General features: G+C 43.2%; 1 protein-coding gene across 1 annotated transcript in view; it reads right to left on the bottom strand.

Moving 5' to 3' along the window:
* Positions 1 to 279: 279 nt before the first annotated feature.
* Positions 280 to 25,222, bottom strand: part of tnfsf13b (TNF superfamily member 13b) — a 47,069-nt gene continuing 22,126 nt past the window's right edge. The window contains exons 3-7 of the mRNA XM_067985476.1: positions 5,007 to 5,063; positions 4,831 to 4,917; positions 1,783 to 1,892; positions 1,549 to 1,699; positions 280 to 1,459 (exon numbers count right to left, since the gene is read on the bottom strand). Coding sequence (XP_067841577.1) covers positions 1,347 to 1,459; positions 1,549 to 1,699; positions 1,783 to 1,892; positions 4,831 to 4,917; positions 5,007 to 5,063 — 518 coding nt within the window. The 3' untranslated portion in view covers positions 280 to 1,346. The remainder of the gene's footprint in view (positions 1,460 to 1,548; positions 1,700 to 1,782; positions 1,893 to 4,830; positions 4,918 to 5,006; positions 5,064 to 25,222) is intronic.

Genomic DNA, 25,222 nt, shown 5'->3' with positions numbered 1-25,222 from the left:
TATCATTACAAAATACAGTGTTTGTCTTACATGCTTCAAGGACAGTATTACAAAGTGGGTCTACTGAACTAAGCCTACTACATTAGTAATGCATCTTTTTCAATTTCAAAACATATATGCATTCTGTTCTAAAACACATTTAAAATTAGTTCTAGACATTGGTAATGCTAATTACAAAATCAAATTAGAATGATTTATAGAACTATGGAATATTTCTTAATTCAGAGTCCTGAAAATAAACTTTATTATTTTGATGTAATAATATTACTAGATGCTAAAGCTTTAACACTTAATAATAGCCTAGTTGCTGAAAGCATGCACACTATTGCATGTTCTAGTGAAATTAAGTGCACATTTATTGCCTTTTATAAAACATATCAGAGGAAATATTGCACAATCTTCATTTTCAGTTCTATAACAAGCATCTTCTTGACCAAAGACAGACCAAAAACGCATCCCCAAATTTACAAAATCTGGACTGGGTTTACTTTTTAAAATGTGGTTTCTCATTATAAGTTATCCACTGTTTGCTGGTCTATTTGGTCTTCATGCCTCTGCTGCTGAAAGGACAAGCCTGCTCCCAGACTTCTGCCAAAGTACCCCCCATAGCCTGACACCAGCAAGCATTAGGTGCTGTCCAAGTGTGATTCTTCCCTCTGGTTTTCATTCTCGCTGCCCCTAGAGACACTGTAGTCTTCCACTCAACACCTTCAGATCTGGAACTCAGGTTAGAGGCTGAATTTAATGTTTGTCCTAATCCACATTGCTGAGCTCTGATACTCAACAGCATCATGCCACATCTCAGCTGCATTTTCAAACATCTGTGTTAAGGGTTTGCGTGTCATTGTTGGCTTTGTGAACACAAGTGTGACTGATCTTATTAATAGACTATATACTTCATTAAACAGTTATAAGCAATCATGTCACCAATATTGCAGATCAGCGGTGTTCACCATAATTAAAAGCAGTACCATACCATTACACATAAGCCACTTCTTCCTCCCAAATCCCACCAGTTCTCAGCATCTGTTTTGTTTATTGTGTGAAACTACCTTAAAAGGGAAACAATTGTTGAGGCATTACACAGCTAAAATCAAAAAAGCATCATACACAACTAAAAAAATTATGAAAACAACTGTAGCAATTCTATTTTCAGTTCTTTTCAATTTCCTGTTTGCACAGAGAGCGAGAAATCCGATTTGATTATCTGAAACAGAAGTGTTTTACACCATATGTCCACGACCGCAAACCAAAAGAGAAGTTGATGCTGACAGGACTCTTCTTTCCCCTCTCTCTTTTTCTTTAAATGGCAGAAACCACTTTGCCTTTACTTCCTTAACCAACAGTTAGTGCAGTTTTATTGCCCCAAAAAATGTCCCATCACCGTTTAGTGCAATTTGTGCTTGAATTCGAGGTATTATAAGTTCAAGCTCATCTCCCACTTCAAGTTTTGCAATACCTGATTGAAAACAAATAGTTGATCAGAAATTGTGACAAAAATAAACAATGTTTCAACAAGCCAACTCGAACACTAAAATAAATCCTTACCAGCAGTGAAGCAAGAATCATTTGGGCAGCAGGCAGACATGTTTTGGATGCACCGAAACAGGGTTACAGTACGTGGCTCATTGCCAACAATGGTGGCCTTTTCTCTCTGGATAAAATGTCCCATGGTAAAAGTATTGTCCTTATACCACACCTATAAATTCGAGCACAAAGTAAATCCAGCACTCTGCCAATCGTTTCAATACAAATCGCAGGATTAAAAAAAACTTAACTTACCTGACTGTACACCAGAAAGTAGCCAGCCTCTTTGACCAAGATCTTGTTATCCTTTTTGTCAAGAGCACTTCCTTTTTTCAAACTTAGAATCCATGGGACAGTTGTCTCTTCTGTAATACAATTTCAAATAAAGCTTATCAGTGAGCGTTTTGGTCAAAGAATTGTTTTTTTTTAAAGGTTGAAAATAAATGAAGAAACTGAGGAAGATGACAGGTTTGATCCTTGGTCTATGCTGCATTAGCTGATCTCAGTTGGGGTAATTGTAGAGAGATTGTGATTGGTCTCAGCGCTCCCTGAGCTGTAGTGGAGGGAAAGTTCAGTCAGGGTTCCCACCCCTGATCACTATCCTGTGATCCTTGTTGGAAAATGCATGTGTGGATGCTGGGCGAGGACAGCATCAGACTTGATTCTGGTCTTCCCCACCCTCGTCCCACTAGAGTCGAATCGGCTGCTGACATTTATTATATAGGCTCACATGATAAATGGCCACCTGGGTATGCTACTGGAAGGCAACTATTGCCCTATGAAACATAACCCGGCAAAGGTCAGTTCCTTTAGGAGGGGTGGGAAGAAAACAAGGAGATTTTTTTTTAAGAAAGCTAATGTTAAAAAAAAACAAGGATTTTTCATTGCCTATTTCTGCCTCGATAAATGTAAATGTATTGGTAGCTAAATAGAGATGGTTTTGAGCTAAATATAACCCATTTATTCAGAAGTGCCCGCAGATACTTTAATTACACTGTATGCACAGTATGCTATAATCTAAAATTGGTAGGAGCTGATATGGACCACGGCAAACTCAGTCTCAACCTGCAATCTAAAAGAAAACCAATTAAAAATCCTACATAAGGCACCTTCACAAACGCAATCTCAATATGCTGCTGAAATGTTAATGGGACTGCGGACAAGTATACACTACTTCACATTGCTTCTTGGTCTCTCTTACTTCCTTGTCGCAATCATTTGTACATTTATAATATTCCCCAGAAATGAAACTTGGCAATAGTTGCTGTACTTGTCATGGTAAATCGGTCTGTAGGTGAAATTGTATAACTGTTACCAACTTAAAAGAAAAGGAAACCTTATAATAATTACTATGGTAAGTAGTTATTTTTCATAACCATTTGGTCATAAGATAATCACATTTAGTGGGCTGAGCTAGGACCCCTTTCTGTTCACCATTTCCAACAACAACAACAACAACAACAACAACAACTCACATCTATATAGCTCCTTTAATGTAGTAAAACATCCCAAGTCACTTCACAGGAGCGATTATTAAACATAATTTGAGTTATACAGAGATATTAGGACAGGTGACCAAAAGCTTGGTAAAAGAGATAGATTTTAAGGAGTGTCTTAGAGGAGAGAGAGGTGGAGAGGTGGGGAGGTTTAGGGAGGGAATTCCAGAGCTTAGGGCCTAGGCAGCTAAAGGCATGATCACCAATGGTAGAGCGATTAAAATTGGGGATGCGCATGAGGCAAGAATTGGAGGAGCGCAGAGATCATGGAGGGTTGTAGAGCAGGAGGAGGTTACAAAGATAGGGAGAGGCGAGGCCAGGGAATGATTTAAAAACAATGATCAGAATTTTAAAATCAAGGCATTCCCGGACCGGGAGTCAATGTAGGTCAGCAAGTACAGGGTGATGAGTGAACGGGTCTTGGTGCGTGTTAGGGTACAGACAGCAGAGTTTTGGATGAGCTCATGTTTATGGAGGGTGGAAGATGGGAGGCCAGCCAGAAGAGCATTGGAATAGTCAAGTCCAGAGGTAACAAAGGCATGGATGAGGGTTTCAGCAGCAGATGAGCTGAGGCAGGGGCAGAGATGGGTGATGTAATAGAGTTGGAAGTAGGCGGTCTTGGTGATAGAGCGGATATGTGGTTGGAAGCTCATCTCAGGGTCAAATAGGAAACCAAGATTGCAAACGGTCTGGTTCAGCCTCAAACAGTGGCCAGGGAGAGGAATGGAGTCAGTGGCTAGGGATTGGAGTTTGTGGTGGGGACCGAAGACAATGGCATCGGTCTTCTCAATATTTAGTTGGAGGAAATTTTTGCTCATCCAGTACTGAATGTCGGACAGGAAGTGTGACAAATGAGAGCCAGTGGAGGTGTCGAGGGAGGTGGTGGTGAGATAGAGCTGGGTGTCGTCAGCGTACATGTGGAACCTGACATTGTGTTTTCGAATGATGTTGCTGAGGGGCAGCATGTAGGATGAAATAGAAGGGGGCCAAGGATAGGTCCTTGGGGGACTCCAGAGGTAACGGTGCGGGAGCAGGAAGAGAAGCCATTGCAGGTGATTCTCTGGCTACCACTGGATAGATAAGAATGGAACCAGGCGAGCACAGACCCATTCAGCTGGATGACAGAGGAGAGGCATTGGAGGAGGATGGTGTGGTCAACCGTGTGAAAGGCTGCAGACAGGTCAAGAAGGATGAGGAGAGATAATTTATCACGGTCATTGTCACATAGAATGTCTTTTGTGACTTTGATAAGGGCCGTTTTAGTACAGTGGTAGGAGCGGAAACCTGATTGGAGGGATTCAAACATGGAGTTGCAAGCTTTCGGAGGCTTCCTCCTTCGTCAGGTGAACGATGTGAACTGACGAAGGAGGAACTTTAACTGACATTAAAATGTCAGTTAAAGTCAATGTTAGCTGACAGCTGACTGTCCCAACAATAGAGAGAATAAAAATTGAGTTTAAAAAGTTTCCAACAGTCCAATGGTCCAGTTAGGAAGTTTTTAAACTTTGCTTTCCACTGTCAGTAGTTGGCATGAAGCTGAAAACCTACAAGACTAGCTTCTGCATGTGGTCTCACATCATTTGTCTGAATGTCAGAAGATGACTTCATACCTTAATAATAGTATAAATCATCTAAAATGTTATTTTGAGTGGGGCTTAGTTTCATTGAGTTTTGAACTCAACTCCAACTGGTCACATACATATTCAAAATTACAAAATCTTTTATTGCATGGTGTAAGTGTCTAAATTTTATCACTACCATATCATGTAGTAACATCTATATGATCTCATTCAATTTATACACTTACGTTTACCCTTCTGGTTTGAAACAGATCGTCGTTCAATTCGACAGGTTGGTTGTGGCTTTCCAGGTATACACTTCTGACAACCATTCACTAACAAACCACAAAGATGACAAAGTGGTGAATTCCAGGTTAAAATATAGGAAACGTTTATATCATTAGGGCTTATTAAGTAATATTACCTTTTACTAGTGGTCTTCGGTCATGTGTGGCAATCAATTGCACGCAGGACTGCTGCACTAAAATAAAAGGAAAAAAAGTCAAATAAATACACTGATATTCATTGACTTCAACACATGTGTAGACTGAAGTGAATCCTAGAAATGGAGACTAAAAGGAATTTGTTCAAAGATTGATACAGAGTTGCACTGGATTTGCAATCTGTTTAGAAAACAACATCTGTATTGATCAGACATTGCTCTACTTAGATGTAAAAGTGCTAACGCTAACAGAAGATCCATCATTAGCTGATACTTTAAGAAAGCAAGGTATGACTTCCCTGTGAACTGAAGAGGTAGAAATGTTCGTGAACTGGAGCATAATGGCTTTCTTCATATGTGCTGAATGCAGGTACTACGAGTAGTTTTTAATATAGAATCATAGAATCATAGAAGTTTACAACATGGAAACAGGCCCTTCGGCCCAACATGTCCATGTCGCCCAGTTTATACCACTAAGCTAGTCCCAATTGCCTGCACTTGGCCCATATCCCTCTATACCCATCTTACCCATGTAACTGTCCAAATGCTTTTTAAAAGACAAAATTGTACCCGCCTCTACTACTGCCTCTGGCAGCTCGTTCCAGACACTCACCACCCTTTGAGTGAAAAAATTGCCCCTCTGGACCCTTTTGTATCTCTCCCCTCTCACCTTAAATCTATGTCCCCTCGTTATAGACTCCCCTACCTTTGGGAAAAGATTTTGACTATCTACCTTATCTATGCCCCTCATTATTTTATAGACTTCTATAAGATCACCCCTTAACCTCCTACTCTCCAGGGAAAAAAGTCTCAGTCTATCCAACCTCTCCCTATAAGTCAAACCATCAAGTCCCGGTAGCATCCTAGTAAATCTTTTCTGCACTCTTTCTAGTTTAATAATATCCTTTCTATAATAGGGTGACCAGAACTGTACACAGTATTCCAAGTGTGGCCTTACTAATGTCTTGTACAACTTCAACAAGACATCCCAACTCCTGTATTCAATGTTCTGACCAATGAAACCAAGCATGCCGAATGCCTTCTTCACCACCCTATCCACCTGTGACTCCACTTTCAAGGAGCTATGAACCTGTACTCCTAGATCTCTTTGTTCTATAACTCTCCCCAACGCCCTACCATTAACGGAGTAGGTTCTGGCCCGATTCGATCTAATATAGTGAGATATTTTAATATGTGGCTTGGTAGTTCGTAATAAACCTTTAACTAAAGTAACAGTAGTCTGAATCACTATATAGTTAACGCTGCTGCCTCTTCTAACTCCATGCTACAGAGGGATGTTTCTGTGGTGAGTAATACATGCTAATTGTGTTCCCAATGCAAAATCTCTGTTGAAATCAGATGCCAACGAGCAGACATTAATTTGCAGTGATTTTTTTGACAATATTCTGAATAAAAATAAAGTAACACATTAATCAGTGACAGACTACCAGTTCCCTGGTAAGTATGAAATTCAGAAACAGCATTAAAGCGCATTTCACTGATCAACATTTTGAGCATTAAATGCAGTTTTAACTGAACAACTAATAATTCAGAACATTATGGGTATGAACAGAGGATCCATACTAGGGGGTTTACACATAACAGAATACAAAGCAGGGTCAGCCACATACACTCATGGTCATGCAGATATAAATACAGTGTGCTGGCGAGTGGTTCATTTCACATATACCACTGGTCCCTGAGGAGCATTCTAATTAAAGAACACATTAGATTTTTTTTAAAAGACAGAATAAGTTGTACTTAATTTTGGAAAATTTCAGGACCAATTTAATAGTGTGAAGTCTTGCGAGGCTATTTGGGGTAATCCACAAGATCACATCATGTGAAATTGCTCCAAACCTGTGAAAATTCTATTGAAATACGTAACAAAACAGAAGATATATTGGGAGCAGATGGTTGAAGAAATAAAATAGACCTATCCTGGTTATTGGAGACCAAAAAGTTTTGCTGATGGTTCAATGGAGATATATGCAATCAAGTGCAAAATTTTGGTATTGTAGTAGTAGATATTCTGAGTGTAACACTTTCAGGTAAAGCAAACAACCTTATCCCCAACAGGAGACAACATGACTCAATAGATAAAAGGTAAACAAAAATGGCATCCAACATTGTCCTAACTAAATGATCAAATTAGCAAGTCCCAGGGTTTGATCTCCAGCCTATTCTAAGTGAGTTGATCACAGCTAGGACAACATTAGGGATGGTGAGATTGGCTTTAGTGACTGCGGGCAATTGGAGGAAAAGGAAAGAAAAAAATCAAAATAGTTAAGCTTCTGCTCTTGATAACTACCTATGAGTGAATACTTGTTAAAGGAGTAATGTCAGGACTGGGAGAAAGTGCTGAGTGTGTTGCTCCAGGGATTGGCGCTGAAATCTTTGCTGTTTCTGATTTACATCAATGACTTAGAATCAGAAGCTCAACCAATCAAATTGGTCAAACTTGTCGATGATATCAAACTAGGAGGGGTAGAATGTCAGGAGCCTATGGGACCGATTTTTGGATGGCTTTGGAGGCGGGGGGGGGCTCCGAAAATGGCGGAATCCCGGAACGGATTCGGAACCCGGCTCCAAGCCGCTCACTTCCGGGTTCCCCAATGACGTGTTCGTGTGTTTCCGCAGCTCCCGCATGCGGGACTCCCACCGCCAATTAAAGCCGGCGGGATGATAGTTGAGGTACTTGACAGACCTCATAGGCTGGAGATTTTGGCGGGGGTGCAATTTTGAAGGATCCTCAGTGTGTTTCCCATGCTATTGGAAATACTTCCTGTTGGAGCAGACGTGTTTCAGTCAGCAGCCAGTGGGAGATGCAAAGGATTATTTGACAGTTGGGGGGAATACCTCATTTATTGTCACTTCAGACAAAGTTTTGGCTGCAACACCTTTGTCTTTCCATTCAAAATGATTAATTTATACCCTAAACTCTGCTGTGCGAACACATTTACCTACTATGCAGACCCCCTCAAACTCACACTATCAGGATGGGGGGCGTCATAGCTGCATTCATCACTTCATCCGAGGACAAGCAACATCACCAGCCTCGCCAGGCACGCCGTCCACCTCCGCTATGTGGAGCTCCACAGCACAGTGCTCCACAGGCACCTGCACAACAGCAGGGAGGGCAACAACAGAAAGAGCAGCGTCGCAGGTGGCACTACCCTCACCACGGGGTCTACAGACTCAGGCTCAGCTTCCTGGACCTCTCTGAGGAGCAGTGCATACGGAGGCTCAGAGTCAGTCGCCAGGTAGTCCCCGACATCCGCAGCCTCCTTCATGCCGAGCTGCTCTCGGCTGGCCCGAGCAGCATCTTCTTACCTGTCGCTGTCAAAGTCACCACTGCCCTCAACTTCTTCGCCTCCGAATCGTTCCAGGGTGCCACCAGGGACATCGCCGGGGTCTCTCAGTCGTCTGCACACAAGTGCATAAGGCAGGTCACCCCGACGGCTTGTTTCACAGGACCTTGCACTATATCAACTTCCCCATGGGTGACCTCAGCCAGTCAGAAAGGGCAGTGGGATTCCATGCACTGCTCCTCAGAGAGGTCCAGGAAGCTGAGCCTGAGTCTGTAGACCCGGTGGCGAGGGTAGAGCCTCCTGCGATGCTGCTCTTTCTGTTGTTGCCCTCCCTGCTGTTGTGCAGGTGCCTGTGGCGCAGCACTGTGTTGTGGAGCTCCACGTGGCGGAGGTGGATGGCATGCCTGGCGAGGCTGGAGATGTTGTGGAGCTCCACGTGGCGGAGGTGAACGGCGTGCCTGGCGAGGCTGGTGATGCTGTGGCTGGCTTCCCACAGTTTCAGGGTGAATCGATTGCACCCATATAGCAATACGAGCACCTCCACATGAGCCAGGACTGTTCATCAACAGGAAGGGCTATCACTCCATCAACACTCAGCTCATCTGTGACCACCGCAAGAGATTACTTCACATGTGCACCAGATACCCTGGCAGCTGCCACGATTCCTTCATCCTCCGGGAGTCCAAAATCCCGCCCCTCTTCCACACACCCAACACCCGCAAGGGCTGGCTCCTCGGGGACAAGGGATACCCCTGCATACATGGCTCATGACACCTCTGAGGAACCACACCGCCGAGCAACAGTGTCGAGATCACGACAGCCACATCGCTACCAGGTGTCCAATTGAGCATGCTATAGGGCTGCTCAAGATGTGCTTCAGGTGCCTTGATTGTTCTGGGGGAGCGCTTCAATACGCACCAGACAGAGTGGGATGCATTACAGTCATCTGTTGTGCTCTGCACAACATGGCACAAAAGAGAGGGGTGCTGCTGGAGGAGGCCCCATCCACATCTGCCACCCATATTGAGGAGGAGGAGGAGGAGGACGAGGACGAGGAGCAACCCATGGGCAGAATAGCGGCTCACCTGGCTGCTCGTGAGGCCAGGGAGTCACTGATATGTGAACAGTTCTCCTAACATCAGACAGTGTGAAGAGTCCAGTCCTCACCACTGGATAGAGAAGCGGCCACACCAGCCTCCCCTCCCCACCCCGCCCTCCGCACAAAATAGTCGTGCAACTACACATACACCCACTGTAGAGTGACCCAATGGATGGCATCAAGTGTGGGTGTTCATGGTGAACCTCATGAAAGGGACTTATTACACAAGCCCGTCAAGAATGCCCAAGTCGTGGCAGTAGTGGTGAAAATAATAATATTTAATGTACCATTAACAAAAATCAAATATAAATAAAAAACATGACAAAGCGTCAAACACCCTTGTGCATCCCCTTTGTGCTCACAAAACCTTTGCCTTATGCTTACGATTACTCCTACATGGTGTTTCCCCTGTGGCTGCAGCAGAGGTGGTGGCAGGTTGCTGTTGTTCATGCCCCGACCGATTAGATGCTTTGGGCCGATGCCCTCTGGGTTTCAGTGCCCATGAGGGTCCCTCCAAAGACTGCTCCCCCTGCACCTGTGCAGGGGCAGACTCGACCACCTGGAGAGGAGGCAGCATTGCGGGTACTGGTTGAGAGGGGGGCAATGGGTGAGACGTGGGAGCGCTTTGAGTGGCGTCCCCACTTCCATGTCCCCTTTTGCCATCATCCCTCTCCTGGGCCAGGCCCACATACTCCTACCACCCTGCTGGATGACAGTTTGGAGGACACGCCTGAAGCCTTGTAAGGCAAGTGCCAATGTATCTACCTGCTTGCTTAAGGCCGCAGAAAGTTGTACATCCTGAGTCCGAAGGGCCACTTTCAGGGCCTCAATGGACTCATTAGTGAGCCATGCTTGAAGCTCGATGGAGGCTAGCCTTCCCTCCATCACGGACATTCCCGCACTTGTCCACGACACTATCTCAGAGATGCCCTCATGTCCCTGTAACAGTATCTCAGAGATTCCCTCCTGTACCTGTGCCACCATTCCCCACATGCAGGAGTTGGACTCCTCCATCCTCTGCGCGATTGTGGAGAGTGCGCGTGGCACCTGTTCCAGCACCTCACAAATGTGCTGCTGCCCCTCAATCATTCTCCTTTTAAAGGATGGCCCCCAGGGTTCAGCATCTGTGTCCTGAGCAGAGCCTGGAGAAGAGTGCTCCCACCGACGCAGACTCTCCACAGCTGCCCCTAGCCACCAGTGTCTGCTCGTGCTCACATGTGTGTGGTGATTCACCATGTGCAACCCCAACTAACTGAGGATGGGGACCCACCGAGGTGTGTGTGTCTGCGCTGGTGGATGACTCACTCAGATGTAACGGTGCCCTCTCAGGGGCAGGCAGGTCCTCTGAGGAATCGCCCTCCGCCGTCACAGCAGTCACTGAAGGCCCTGTAAGAGAACAGAAGGCAATATTAAGCATGATGACAGATGTTGAGATGCTGAAGATGGCAAGGCATGTTAACATCATTTGCTATTGTGAGTGCTGAATGTTAAAGTTCCGTCATCAGCTGTTTGTCGGGTGGCAGTCTCGGCGTCCCCAACGGACAGGCACTCGAGGGTGCGGCTCACTTCAAGAGCCTCCTGCTCCGCGTCCGTGAGGACGACCTGATGTTGCGGCCTCCCTCCAGTTTTCACTCTCTCCCATGCATTCTGGGCTTTCTTCTCCTATAAGGGGAGAAAGTAATGAGGCGTGAATGAGGGATGGTGACGTGGCCAACCGTTGAATGCATTGGTTTGGGTGAGGCTGACCGTGAAAGAGATGCATCAGAGGCTGAGTATGAGACAGAGCCATGACATTGTATGGGGATTGGGTTGAGTGGTAGTGTGGGATGAATACTGGGGAGGTGAGGAAGTGCAGGTAAGTTGAGGATGAGCTTTGAGTGGGTGTGAGGAGTGATGTGATAGAGTAGTGTTGGCAGTGCAGAATGAGTTGGGGGGTGGGGGCAGTGATGTGGAAGACGGAATGTAGGAGAATGAGTTATTGTACTCACTTTGGCTGACCTAGTTAGGTCATTGAAGCACTTCCTGCACTGGATCCAAGTGCGGGAGATGTTGCTGCTGCTGCTGGTGACCTCCTCTGCCACCTCAAGCGAGGCCTTCTTGGTAGCAGAGGCAGGGCATTTCCTCCCATCCACTGGGTAGAAAATCTCCCTCCTCCTCCTCACCCCTGGAGTGAAGCATCGTTAAATCTGAGAGCAGCCTTTCCCCTGGTCCGCTCCATGCTGCACTTTTGGTTGTTTGCTGCAGGAGCAGCATTGGAGGACTGCCCCTTTAAATAGGGCTCCTCCAGCTGACAGCCTGTGATGCGGGTGTGCAGTCCGCCCGCTGCGCAGGTTGACGACGGGAAACCCGGAAGCCACGGTAAGTGCCTTCAATTTACCCGCGATCGCGTGGGGAACGGACCGATTTCACTGGGTGGGTTACCCACGCGCCCAGTCCCCCCCACTCCGTTGCCATCCCGTCTCTCTGGTAATATCGGGGCCTATGACTTACAAATAAGCAATCAGCACACTTAAAAAAGAGAAAGCCACACATTTCATCCTGGGCTGTAACTTGCTGTCTGAAGAGAAGTTAAACTCTGATTGACTTAATCCTGCACAGTTCTTTCACCAAACAATTACAATCTGATCGATCTGATTGAAATTTGTTTACTTAACAATTAAATCTTCTAGCCTCAAACTGGGACTTAGCACCAGAATAATACATTCTGCATTACTTGATAAAACTCCTATCAGTATAAACAATATTTTCTCTGACTTACTGTGAGCCACATCACAGGAGAATTGGTAATAATATATTTTCTTTTGCCGAGCATGATCAGGTAGCATATTTCAGCATCACACCTTTACACATGCAAAATATGTGTAGCATGTTTACATCTAATTAGCTCAAATTTTGTACTCACATATACGGCAAAAAAAAGCATTAATAAATAGGTAGGAAATGTACAAATCAAACATGAGGAATGCAGTACCAAAGAAGAACTACTAAGGACATACGAAAACAATAGATTAAGCATGAGCAGTCAGTAAAATCTACCAAAAGGAGAGCCAATGGAATTGCTCCAAATATTTTTTTTATATATCCTTTGAGCCACCACCTAGATTTCTCCAAGTTGAGCACTTACTAGGGGAAATAAGGATTGTAACATAATAAAGACATTAAAAAAGTACAAGAAAATGATTACACCTACCTAAACAGTAGCATTTTCTGTGTTTAAAATGTGCCTAACAATGTTTTCCTTTGAAGGGCTGGTGTCTGTCTGTGACAAGATTGTAGGCTACAATTCCCAACATGCCTCTGTACCTACAGCTCCAGAATTCTTTTTTCTGATTGACAGCAAGACTGACCATTCACAGGGCAGGTTAGGACATGTTGCATGCAAACCCTATCCTTCCTTCCCTGCTATTCACTAATTGAGAAGGATTGATGACTGAAAACATTTTTAGAAGGTATTTTAAGGTATTTTCAGTTTGGGTTTTTGTATGTAAAACTGTCAAAACAACAATCATTCAGTGAGGTAACTTTCACAGAAACTTAAGAAACATAAGAAATAGGAGCAGGAGTAGGTCATACGGACCCTCGAGCCTGCTCCGTCATTCATTAAGATCATGGCTGATCTTCGACCTCAACTCCACTTTCCCGCCCATATCCCTTGATTTCCTTTAACTTGATGTAAGTCAAGGGGTAGTTTATTTCGCAAATAAAGTTGTTATATGTGTGTGCCCTTTTAGCAGCATTTAATTTTTAGATATTTTATCAAGTGCAATTATTTAAGTTTGGGGGAGATTGGGAACAAAAATCCTAATTTTAAATATTTATTTGAGTAGAACCTCTTAGTAAGCTAAAGACTGTGCAAAACCTAGTTGGTAAATAAGAAAAAATGAAAATTCATTTTATCTTTTTTTCTTCGTCCTCAATATAAAACTCATAATCTAAATACATGGCACAATCTGCATATTTAATATAGTAGAGAAAAGCTATTTCTGAAAAGGAAGTACAATTTGTATTTTTACTCAAAAAATTATAATGTATCCCTCTAACCATAATGTAACATAAAAGGAATTGTAAAGCTATGTTTAGAAAAATTTGGTTAGAAAAGGGATGTGACTTAATTTAAACGGAAAATGCTGGAAAAACTCAGCAGGCCAGGCAACATCTATGATCCACGGTTGCTGCCTGGCCTGCTGAGTATTTCCAGCATTTTCTGTTTTTATTTCTGATTCCCTGGATCCACGGAGAATCCTTTGCTTTTGTAACTTAATTTTTTTTTTTAGCTCATTTATACAAGTCAGATAAATGTAGATTTTTACATCTGCTTTTTTGCCAGTTTGATCTTGTAGCTGATAGTGATGGGTTAGCATCAGTGAAACCAGCTCTGTGGTTAATTTTAAGACAAAGACCGAGAGAAAGCAAAAGAGATTCTTGCAACACCATAACATGAGCTACAATGAACAACACGACTGGTAATCTGCTAGTATGTATAATATATACACATATATATATTGTTTTTAATTGTAGCACTCTCAAAGGAAAAACAATTTCATGGTGATGTTACCAGAACCATTTTACAACTCATCAGTTTTATTTCGATTTATAAGTTACAACAATTTTTATTTTTAAATATTTTCTCTGTGTATGGTATAAGCAAAATGCATATTGGATATCATTTACTTCAGATCAGCTGACTCATTATGTATCCTTCATTTCTGGATTAGTGAAAAGATACTCAATTTGTAAAGATTTAAGGATGGATTTTCCTCTTTGCTGCACCTTGGTGCAATGAAGAGAAAAAAGGGGTAGAGACCCATTAAGTCTGATCTCTATCCCCATTGAACTTGGCTTGCACCTGGAGAAGACACAGGCCCGGTGTAAACATTTAATGAGGTAAAAAGGGTTATTCATGGCCTCCTGGCTCAGTTTCCTCATCCCATAATTATTGGATACCCCAGCGAAAGGGTGCCTGAATAAATCTGGCACAAGGGCCTGTAGAGGGCCTGCTGGTGTTCATGGACAGGGTGAATATTGGAGGCAAAGTCACTTTAATTTTGGATTTTCACCCCACTATTCCAGGATAACCTTAATCCCTTGGGGCCTTATGACTGCTGCTGGAGTCTGTTTTCTGGCACAAGACCAAGCCAGGGGATGGGCATCAGCCAGGTAAAACAAAGCCTCCAACAGTAAAATTATGGAATCCTCTCTCATGACAGACACCGCACGTCTCGCTATGTCTGTCAGGTGCTCAATAAGGCAAATCAGCTCTTTAATATATGGAGCAATGGAAAGACAGAATAACTAAAGATGAAGAAGTTTGTTCTTGGGAAATAGGTACAGTACTGGAGAGATTTGCAAGTATGATTATAGTATCACCATTTTTTTAAATGGACACTTCTAATCCAGGTAACTACCGGCCGATTATAAGAACATCAACAGCCAGTAAAATAGTGAAAATCATTCTAAGGAGTAAGCTGCAAGAGTACCTATATACAAATTATTTAATAAGAAACAGCTGGCATGGACTTAGAAAAGAAGAAAGTACCTCCTTGACAAACCTTTGACTTGTTTGAGGAAGTTACAATTACAATAAATGCTGGCACTCACTATGATGGTTTATTTTGATTTTGATAAAGCCTTTGACAAGATTTTACAGGAAAGAGATCTACTAAAATTAAAAACTTCAGACAGTCAAGATAAAACATGGGAATTGATAAGAGTTTCATAGGGGAACTGAGTGGTGAAATGGGTTAGACACTAGCCTTTCACCTCAATACTGACTGAGTTGGCACCTCAAGTTGGAAGTGATGCTATGTCAGCTATTTTAATAAAAAGACCTCTATGCTAAAACAAGCTGTCAGTAACTGATGACATGGCTAACTGAAAAGAAAATGTTTGATAGTTGATGATTTTTTTTGTGGGGGGGTGTTGAGGTTCATGCCTTATTAATCCTCTAGTGAGGGTGGTCTAAAGAAATAAGGAAGGAAAGAAAGAGAGTGCAGAACCTGTATTTGTACATCACCTTATCATATCCTCAGATGTCCAAAGCACTTTGCAGCCAATGGATTATTTCTGAAGTGCAGTCACTGTTGTTCTTTACCAAATAGGGTAACTAATTTGCACATGGCACAGTCCAACAAATAACAGATGAATAACCAGATGATGTGTTAATTTGGTAGTGATTATTAAGGGACAAATGTTAGCCAGGACACCACGAGAACTCCTCTGCACTTGTTCACATAATTGTATGGGATCTTTAATGTCCACCTGAGCAGGCAGATGGGGCCTCAGTTTAACATCTCAAATGAAAGATGCCGCCTCAATACTTCACTTATGTGTCAGCCTACATTGTATTTTCAAGTCTTCAAGGCTTGAGCCCATAACAATCTAACTCAGAGATGAGAGTATTACCAACTGAGCCAATCTGACACTATCTACAGATCAATGGGAGGATTTAACAGATGCTGCTGCTTCATCCTATTGCGTGTTAGCTATCCATATTATCCTGGATTGGTGCCGGAAACAAACTCTGATGGGAGTGATTAAAAATTACCTGAATGCTCTTGTCACTGGACTTCCAAGTCCAAGTTTTGGCCACAAATGTAACTAAGGACTTTGACACCACAACTTGATGCAGAGTGCTCCTTAGAAAATCTTTCTTAAGTGCCCTGTCTGCTTTACATATGCTTCTCTGTCTACCCTGAATCTGGAAGTGTCCTTCTGCATACAGCTGGAATCTGAGATGTCTCTCTGTACCTACAGGAATTGAGCTCAAACATTTTTGCAGCCCCGAGTGCCTTCTAGTGAATGATCTTGTGCAATGATGAAGAATGCAAGACAATAGTCATGTGAGTTGGTCACTGATACAAATCTTAAAACGAGCAGAGGTTGAACAGAAACCAGTTCGATACTAAGGGCCAAAATTGGAGTTGATGATAAGAGAAACAGTTATGCAAAAAGTTAAACTCAACAGAAAGTTCATTACAGATGTCTTCCTGGACCATCGCAAAAAACAAGATAAACAGAAGCAAACAACCCATAAACAAAGCGGGAAAAAAAGACTTTCTCCTGGAGTGGGAAACAACAGTATGACTTGCTGATGGGAAAGAAAAAAGTGGTTACAGGTGTGGCCCAAAACAAACCCCAGAGTGGAGAAGATTGCTTGATTAAGATCAACGCACATAGCAGGAAGTTCTGAAAGGGATATGGACTTTGACCTTCCCCACTAGTTCTTAGTCAACCAACTGGTAACATAATCAGCAACTATCTGCCATTTATTTAGAAATGATGGGTGTTCCTAATATTTTAGTATGATAAGAAATGAACAGTTGCTTAAAACTATGTAGAGTTTATATTTTCTGGCCGGCCAGATCCTCCTGGTAGCTTGACTTGTGTGACCTGGGAGCAGGATATTTGGCGGTGAGCAATCCATCCAGTCTGTGCTGTAAAACAGGCATTAAGCCCATGCGATGGATTAAGAACATTGGAATTACTAGATGGAAAAAGACCAAGATCCATCTAGTTCGCCTTCTACCACCCTGGTAATCGCATGATACATTGATAATGGAGTTGTTGACTAATCATGGCAATCTCTACAACAGATCGAGAAATGACACAAGGAAAACCCTAGTGGTGGAAAGCTTTGGGAACCATAGGTCCAAAGTCACGTCTTTTCTCCCAAGCATGCTGCATTTACCACATATATCTCAAATGACTCATATACTGTATCCCAAAATGTTATTTTCTGAAAGAAATCTATCTATTTTGCATTTAAATGAATCAATGCTAACTGCTTCCACCATCTCCCTAGGGAGTCTGTTCCATAGATTGACAATTCACTCACTGAGGTATTGTTGCCGCAGATTAGTTTTGAATTTGTCCTCCTTCGAGCGCAGGCCATGTCCTCTGGTTCTATTGTTCTGGACAAGGTGAAATAGCTTGTCATGTTCTACAAAGACCTGCATAGATTGCTCATACATTTTGTGTGAGAACTGCATTCTCATAAATCCTAAATGTATGCAAATTGGAGCACACACAATTTCCCATTGTTTACCAATCTGCGCTATGCATTCAAGCTACCAGTCTGCAGTGACTGTACACTAAAGCTCTTAAAATGCCACATGTAATGTTTTTTTTAATGCCTTTTTAAAAATATTATATTACTGTTTTTTTTTTGCCACAGTTCTTTGGCCCCCATTTTACATCACAACATTTTCAGAATGTTTGTGTGTAAATAAAAATAGCTTAGAAAGTTCCTGGGAAGCCCACAGTAATTGAAACATTTATAAGAGTTCAGTAGAACAGAAAAAATGGTAAAAGAATGCCCATGCAAAGTAGCTATTACAATACAAATATTTAGGTATTCCACTGGACTTCCAACTCAGAGATTATGCGTTCAAATCCTACAATGGCAAGTGGTAGATTAAATTCAATAAATACGGTTATTTGTGGGCTGGCACCAGAAAAAAAAATGACAATGAAAATTGCTATATTGTCATAAAAACCCAATTGGTTCATTAATGTCCTTCAGGAAAGGGAACCTACCACCCCTCCCCAGTCCGACCTACACTTAACTCTAGTCCAAGCTATGTGGTTGCCTCTTAATGACCTCTGAAGGGTACTATTAAGCTGCTGGGATGAACAATTGCAAAAAGAAGGCCCATTTCCTCAGGGCAAGTAGGGATAGGAAATACATGCAGCTTTGTCATGTCACCCATGACCTGAGAACAAACAAAAAAAAATGATCATGGGGGCATCAAACTATCTAATAAATGTTACATAATCCAGTGTTGGTTGGCAGGACAATTTAAAACTAATGACGGGTTTACTTTTAAAATGCTCCAATTGCGTTATTTCAGAATTGAAGTGGTACAAAATGAAATAAAGCATGTCAGGGAGATCAACAGGCACCAGAGCTGGACTAGCCGCACCCACCATTTTGCTATTAATCATATTTGCAGGCCTTGGACACGTTCCTAGCAATGATCGATGATAATTGGCTTCCCAGATTTTGGATCAGAACATAAGATCATAAGAAATAGGAGCAGGAATAGACCATACGGCCCATGGGGCCTGCTCCGCCATTCAATAAGGTCATGGCTGATTTTCAACCTCAACTCCAATTTCCTGCCCAATCCCCATATCCCTCGATTCCCTTAGAGTCCAAAAATCTATCCTCTCAGCCTTGAATATACTCAACGACCGAGCATCCACAGCCCTCTGAGGTAGAGAATGCTAAAGATTCACAACCCTGAGTGAAGAATTTCCTCCTCATTCAGTCTTAAATCACCAACCCCTAATCCTGAGACTATGCCCCCTAGTTCTAGACTCTCCAGCCAGGGGAAACAACCTCTCAGCATCTAAAGTCAGCATGGAGCCATTTGTTCTTCTGTGCCATTAGCTGCAAGCAAACCTGCAACCAACCTCCAACCTGACAGTAACAGGCAATGTGCTTATCAAACAGGTGACTAATGCATTGGTTCTAGCTGCTCCTCACATGTGCACTGTGACTCACCTGATGCTACTTTGTCAAGCATACTAGTTGCATCCTCTGTTACTTGTGTAGCTATGCTGGTGCTCGCAAATGTTGGTGTGAAAGAAACAGAATGCTGTGAGGTGCTATCTTGTTCTGAGCCACTGGTAGTACTGGTTGGCTCCAGTTCCAGGGTATCAATGCATGTGCGAATGGTCCATTGCCATGAGGTCAAGCTGGCTTGGTTAGCGTATGACTCACCTGTTAATATGGGCTGGCAGCTTGCCCAGAATAATTCATTTGAGCTGACTTCAGAAAATCCTGCCAGGTTCTTCAGTGTGTCGTCATCAGACATTAACCACATTGTGGTCGGGCCTGTTGTTTTAGCGCCAGGACTGAAAAATTGACTCCATCATCATTCTTATGGGCATAGGACATTAGAGACCCAAGTATGCTGAGTAAATGGAATAAGATACATGAGAGAATAAATTATGCCTGGTCTATGGATCAGAACCCAAAGTGTGAGTGAGTGTTTTATTAGTGAAGAACTTTATATCGCATGAAGAGAAAGACCCATATGTTTAAGAATAATGAGATTCATGCTAGTGGTACAGTCTGAAGAAACAATTTGATTTTCCAACCAAACCAAATCAAAATGCTGGATATCTGAAATAAAAACAGAAAATGCTGGAAACACTCAGCAGGTCAGGCAGCATCTGTGGAGAGAGAAATGGAGTTAACGTTTCAGGTCAATGACCTTTCATCAAGATACATTGAGTCCACAAAACAGAAATAGTCCATTCGTCCCAACTGGTCCATGCCGATGTTCATGCTCCACCCGAGCATCCTTCCACGCTTCTTCATCTAACCCCATCAACAAATCCTTCTATTCCTTTCTCCCTCATGTGTTTATCTAGCTTCCCCATAAATGCATCTATGCCAGCCGTCTCAACTACTCCATGTTGTAGCATCTTCCACATTCTCTGGGTAAAGAAATTTCTCCTGAATTCCCTATTGAATTTATTAGTGGCTATCTTATATTTATAGCCCCTAGTTCTTGTCTCCCCCGCAAGTGGAAACATCTTCTCTACGTCTACCCTATCAAACCCTTTCATAATCTTAACGACCTCTATCAGGTCACCCCTCAGTCTTCTCTTGTCTAGAGAAAAGAGCTCCAGCCTGTTCAATCTTTCCTGATGGGTATAACCTCTCAGTTCTGGTATCATCTAAGTTAATCTTTTTTACACCTTCTCCAGTCTTCATCTGTCTCAAATTGAAGACCATCAATATTTTCAATGCCTCTCTGCCTAATATAGCAGGACTGATATTTTGTGCCTGTTTAATGAGATGCAATGCAATCTCATAATTGCCCCATATTCTTTTAAATTTTTTCCCAATTACTAGCCAGTTAACCTGACATCTCAAGTTTTGCTGGGAATGGTACTTTTGAATAGTAGCTTTGCAGAATTTAAAAGTGGCTGAATTCCTGGTGCTTAACATTTTAATTTTCGATGAATATGCCAATTCTCAACCATGGTGCAGCCCAGCACCGTAAGTGCAAGCTTCTTCAGCCAAAAGTACCAAAGGGACGATCCTATTCAACCTCCCCCCAAGATTCCCACCATAATAGATGCTAGTATTCAGACAATTTGGTTTATTCAAGGTGCCATAAAGAAGTGGCTGAGTGACAACATACAAGCAATAGCGCTGAAGACCTGCACACAAGAATTAGCTGCTCCCCTCCCCAAGCTGTTCCAGTACAGCTAGGAAACTGACATCAACTTGTCAAGTCAGGGTACGGTAGTATAGTGGTTATATTACTGGACTAGTAATTCGAGACCCCTAGACAAATAATCCAGAGACGAGTTTAAATCCCGCCACGGCAGCTGGGCAATTTACGGACTAGACAACCATAGTGAAAAGGTTAGGGCCGGGGAACTGAAAACTGTTAAAGTGGCAGTGCGCGTCGGAAGAGTTGCAGACGTAGGTTGGAAGAGACTGGACAAGGGGAGAAAGAAGAGTCGCAATAAGAGGAAATAAGTTCCGTGGAGCAAGAACGGGCTGAAATGATGGGCCTCACAGGGCAGTGTCCTAGGCCAAACCATCTTCAGCTGCTTCATCAATGACCTTCCCTCCATAAGGTCAGAAATGGGGATGTTCGCTGATGATTGCACAGTTTTCAGTTCCAATGAAGCAGTCCGAGCCCGCATGCAGCAAGACCTGGACAACATCCAGGCTGATAAGTGGCAAGTAACATTCGCGCCAGACAAGTGCCAGGCAATTACCATCTCCAACAAGATAGAATCTAACCACCTCCCTTTGACATTCAACGGCATTACCATCGCCAAATCCCCCACCATCAACATCCTGGGGGTCACCATTCACCAGAAACTTAACTGGACCAGCCACATAAATACTGTGGCTACAAGAGCAGGTCAGAGGCTGGGTATTCTGCGGCGAGTGACTCACCCCGACTCCCCAAAGCCTTTCCACCATCTGCAAGACAGGAGTGTGATGGAATACTCTCCACTTGCCTGGATGAGTGCAGCTTCCAACAACACTCAAGAAGCTCGACACCATCCAGGACAAAGCAGCCCGCTTGATTGGCACCCCACCCACCACCCGAAACATTCACTCCCTTCACCACTGGCGCACAGTGGCTGCAGTGTGTCCCATCCACAGGATGCACTGCAGCAACTCGCCAAGGCTTCTTCGACAGCACGTGCCAAACCCGCAACCTCTACCACCTAGAAGGACAAGAGCAGCAGGCACATGGGAACAACATCACCAGCACGTTCCCCTCCAAGTCACACACCATCCCGACTTGGAAATATATCGCCGTTCCTTCATCGTCGCTGGGTTAAAATCCTGGAACTCCCTTCCTAACAGCACTGTGGGAGAACCTTCACCTCACGGACTGCAGCAGTTCAAGAAGGCGGCTCACCACCACCTTCTCAAGGGCAATTAGGGATGGGCAATAAATGCTGGCCTCGCCAGCGACGCCCACATCCCATGAACAAATTTTTTAAAAGTCCTTTTTGTGGATCTTGGGAAGGAGGTAGAAGTGAGCTGTGCAGAGTTGGGGGACAATGAAGTTGGAGGCTGTGGGGGAGAAGATCTCCAGAGTGAGATAAGCTCTGTGTCAGTCTGGGAAACTATGTCTTGATGTTCAGCAGTGCGGTTAATGGTCCAGGAAGAGGTAGGAGGAGCTGTCAGAGAGTTGGCGCTCAGCCTCCACAAGGTAGAAGTCTGTTTGCCATACAACAACAGCGCTGCCCTTGTCAGCAGGTTTAAAGGTAATGTCAGGGTTGAACCTGAGAGAATGGAGTGCAAGTTCAGAGGGAGGTAGGTTAGAAAGAGTGAGAGGAGTAGAGAAATTGAGATGACTGATGTCATGCCAGCAATTAGCAATGAAAAGATCAAGAGAGGGTAAGAGGCCAGAGGGAGGGTTCCAGGTGGAATGAGAATTCTGAAGATGGGAGAAAGGGTCTGCTGTACAGGGTGGGGGGGGGGGGGGGGGAGGTGGTGAAGACTCCTGGCCAAAGAAGGGGGCGCAAAGGCAATGGAAGAAGAACTCAGCATTGTGTTTGAGCTCTAAATTCATTGAGGTGGGGGTGTAAGGGCATAAGACTAAGGCCTTTGCAGAGAACTGATTGTTCAGGGTCAGAGGGGATAGTGAAAACATGACAAAGGGTGAGATTGGAGGGAGGTATGGAGTCAGAGGAAAGTGAAGGGCAAGAAGAATCAGGAGGGGTGTTGGTATCTAAGAGTTGTTAAAGCTTGCAGTCCTTGACACCTGAAAGGAAGAAAAAAAGTTTTTTTGTTAAAGCGCTAGAAGAGGCGAAGAATGAAAAATAACATTTCTTTACAAGAGAGCAAATGGTTGATGATATCTATAGCTCAAAGGTCTGAAGTTTTTCCAAATCTCCTCAGCTGTTTCTGAAAATTGGCCAGCAGATCTATTACTGGATAATTCCATTTGTTGAAAATCATTGCTGTGATGTTTGTATACAAGATCATCGATGGAACTCCTAGATTCCTTTGCTAGGGTAATCTGATGTTGACACATTAGTCCCAGATACAGCAGTCATTAGATTTCTCAAAATCACTTCATAAACTTTCCCTGCAACAGATGTTAAACCTACCAGTTCATAGTTTCCAGATATGCCTCTATATCCTTTTTAAAATTATAGTTATAGTCATTCTGCCCATCATCCCATTTCTTCCAGAATCTATTTATGATTCTACTCTATTATGAGCTGCCTGTTCCATCACCAACTTTGCTCTCCTACTTTGAGAAACTTCCCCTACATCCCTTCAAAAAAAATCAGCCAGTACTGTTTTCATTTGTATAACTCTCAATTCCACTAATGCAGCCTTTCGTTATTTTAAAGGCTTATATTGTCGGTCTTCAGTCGTCTTCTGTTCAACAGAAATAAGTTTAGTTGCTTGGGCATTTCTTCACACCTTGGTTCCTTAACAACAACTTGCATTTATATTGTGCCTTTAAAGGCAAAGGATGGGGAGAGGCAATATAAACTAAATGATACAATTCTAAAGGGGGTGCAGGAAAAGAGAGACTGTGGGATATATGTGAACAAGTCTTTGAAGGTGGCAGGACAGGCTGAGAAAGCAGTTAAAAAAGCATACAGGATCCTGGGCTTTATAAACAGAAGCAAAGAGTACAAAAGCAAGGAAGTTATGTTGAACCTTCATAAAACAATGGTTCGGCCACAGTATTCTGGGCATCATACTTTAGGAAGGATGTGAAAGCCTTAGAGAGGGTGCAGAAAAAATTTACTAGAATGGTTCCAGAGATGAGGGACTTCAGTTACGTGGATAGACTGGAGAAGCTGGGGCTGTTCTCCTTAGAGCAGAGAAGGTTTAGAGGAGATTTGACAGAAGTGTTCAAAATCATGAAGGGTTTAAATAAATTAAATAAAGATAAACTGTTCCCATTGGCAGAAGGGTTGAGAACCAGTGGGCCCAGATTTAAGGTGATTGGCAAAAGAACCAAAGGTGACATGAAGAAAAACTTTTTACGCAGCGAGTAGTTATGATCTGGAATGCACTGCCTGAAAGGGTAGGGGACACAGATTCAATCATGGCTTTTAAAAGGAATTGGATAAATACTTGAAGGGAAAACATTTGCAGGGCTACGAGGAAATAGCAGGGGAATGGGACCTAACTGGATTGCTCTAACAAAGATCTGGCATGAGCTCAATGGGCCGAATGGCCTCCTCCTGTGCTGTAACCATTCTATGATTCTCTGATTCTATGAAAACGCTCCAGACAAAAATTGATACCAAGACAAAAAAGGAGGTATTAGGATATTAGGATGGGTGACTAAAATCTTGGCCAAAGAGGTAGGGTTTAAGGAGGGTCTTCAAGGAGGAGAGAGGCAGAAAGGATTAGGGAGGGAATTCCAGAACTTAGGGCCTAACCGTCTGAAGGCATGGCTGTCAATGGTGGGGTGAAGGGAATGGGGGACCTACAAAAAGCCAGAGTTGGAGGAATGCAGAGCTCGTGGAGGATTGTAAAGCTGGAGGAGATTACAGAGGTAGGGAGAGGCTAGGCCATGGAGGGATTTGAGCACAAGGTTGAGAATTTTAAAATCGAGCCTTTGATGTCCTGGGAGCCAATGTAGATCAGCGAGGGTAATGGGTGAGTGGGACTTGGTATAGGTTAGGATACAGGCAGCAGAGTTTTGGATGAGCTCGAGTTTATGGAGATGGAAGGCCGGACAGGACAGCATTGGAATAATTGAGCATGGATGAGGATTTCAGCAGCAGCTGGGCTGAGGCAGCGGCCCATCTCCATAATTGATCCAAATCTCTCTGAAGACAATCAATCTTCTTTCTACTCATTATCTGCCCACAGATCTTCATGTCATCAGCAAATTTAATAATACTACAGACATCTTAATCCATATCATCACAAATAGCAAAGGTTTTAGAACAGATTCCTGTGGAACATAACCCATTAATTTTTCTTAGGCAGAGAATTTTCCATTTATCATCATCCTCTGTCTTCTGTTGCTGATCAAAATTCTTAAACCATCTGCACAACATGACTATTCCAACCACTTAACCTTCCCTATTAGTAACACGAGAAACTTTGCCAAATGCCTTTTCAGAAGCTCAATAAACTTAATTCACTGGATTATCTTCATCAACCAGCTTAGTTACCGCCACAACAAGTCCAGTGGGTCTATTAGGCATGGCCTATTACTTCTAAACCATGCTAATTGCCTCTATGGTACTTGTGCTCTTTAAATGCTCATTTATAGGTTCCCATACAATGCCCTCAAGAATTTTTTTTCCAT

This window comes from Heptranchias perlo, chromosome 6 (genome assembly GCF_035084215.1).
Source record: "Heptranchias perlo isolate sHepPer1 chromosome 6, sHepPer1.hap1, whole genome shotgun sequence".
In the NCBI taxonomy this organism is placed as follows: Eukaryota; Metazoa; Chordata; class Chondrichthyes; order Hexanchiformes; family Hexanchidae; genus Heptranchias; species Heptranchias perlo.
Note: the sequence above shows the minus strand (reverse complement) of the source record. Positions and strands in the feature narration are given on the sequence as shown.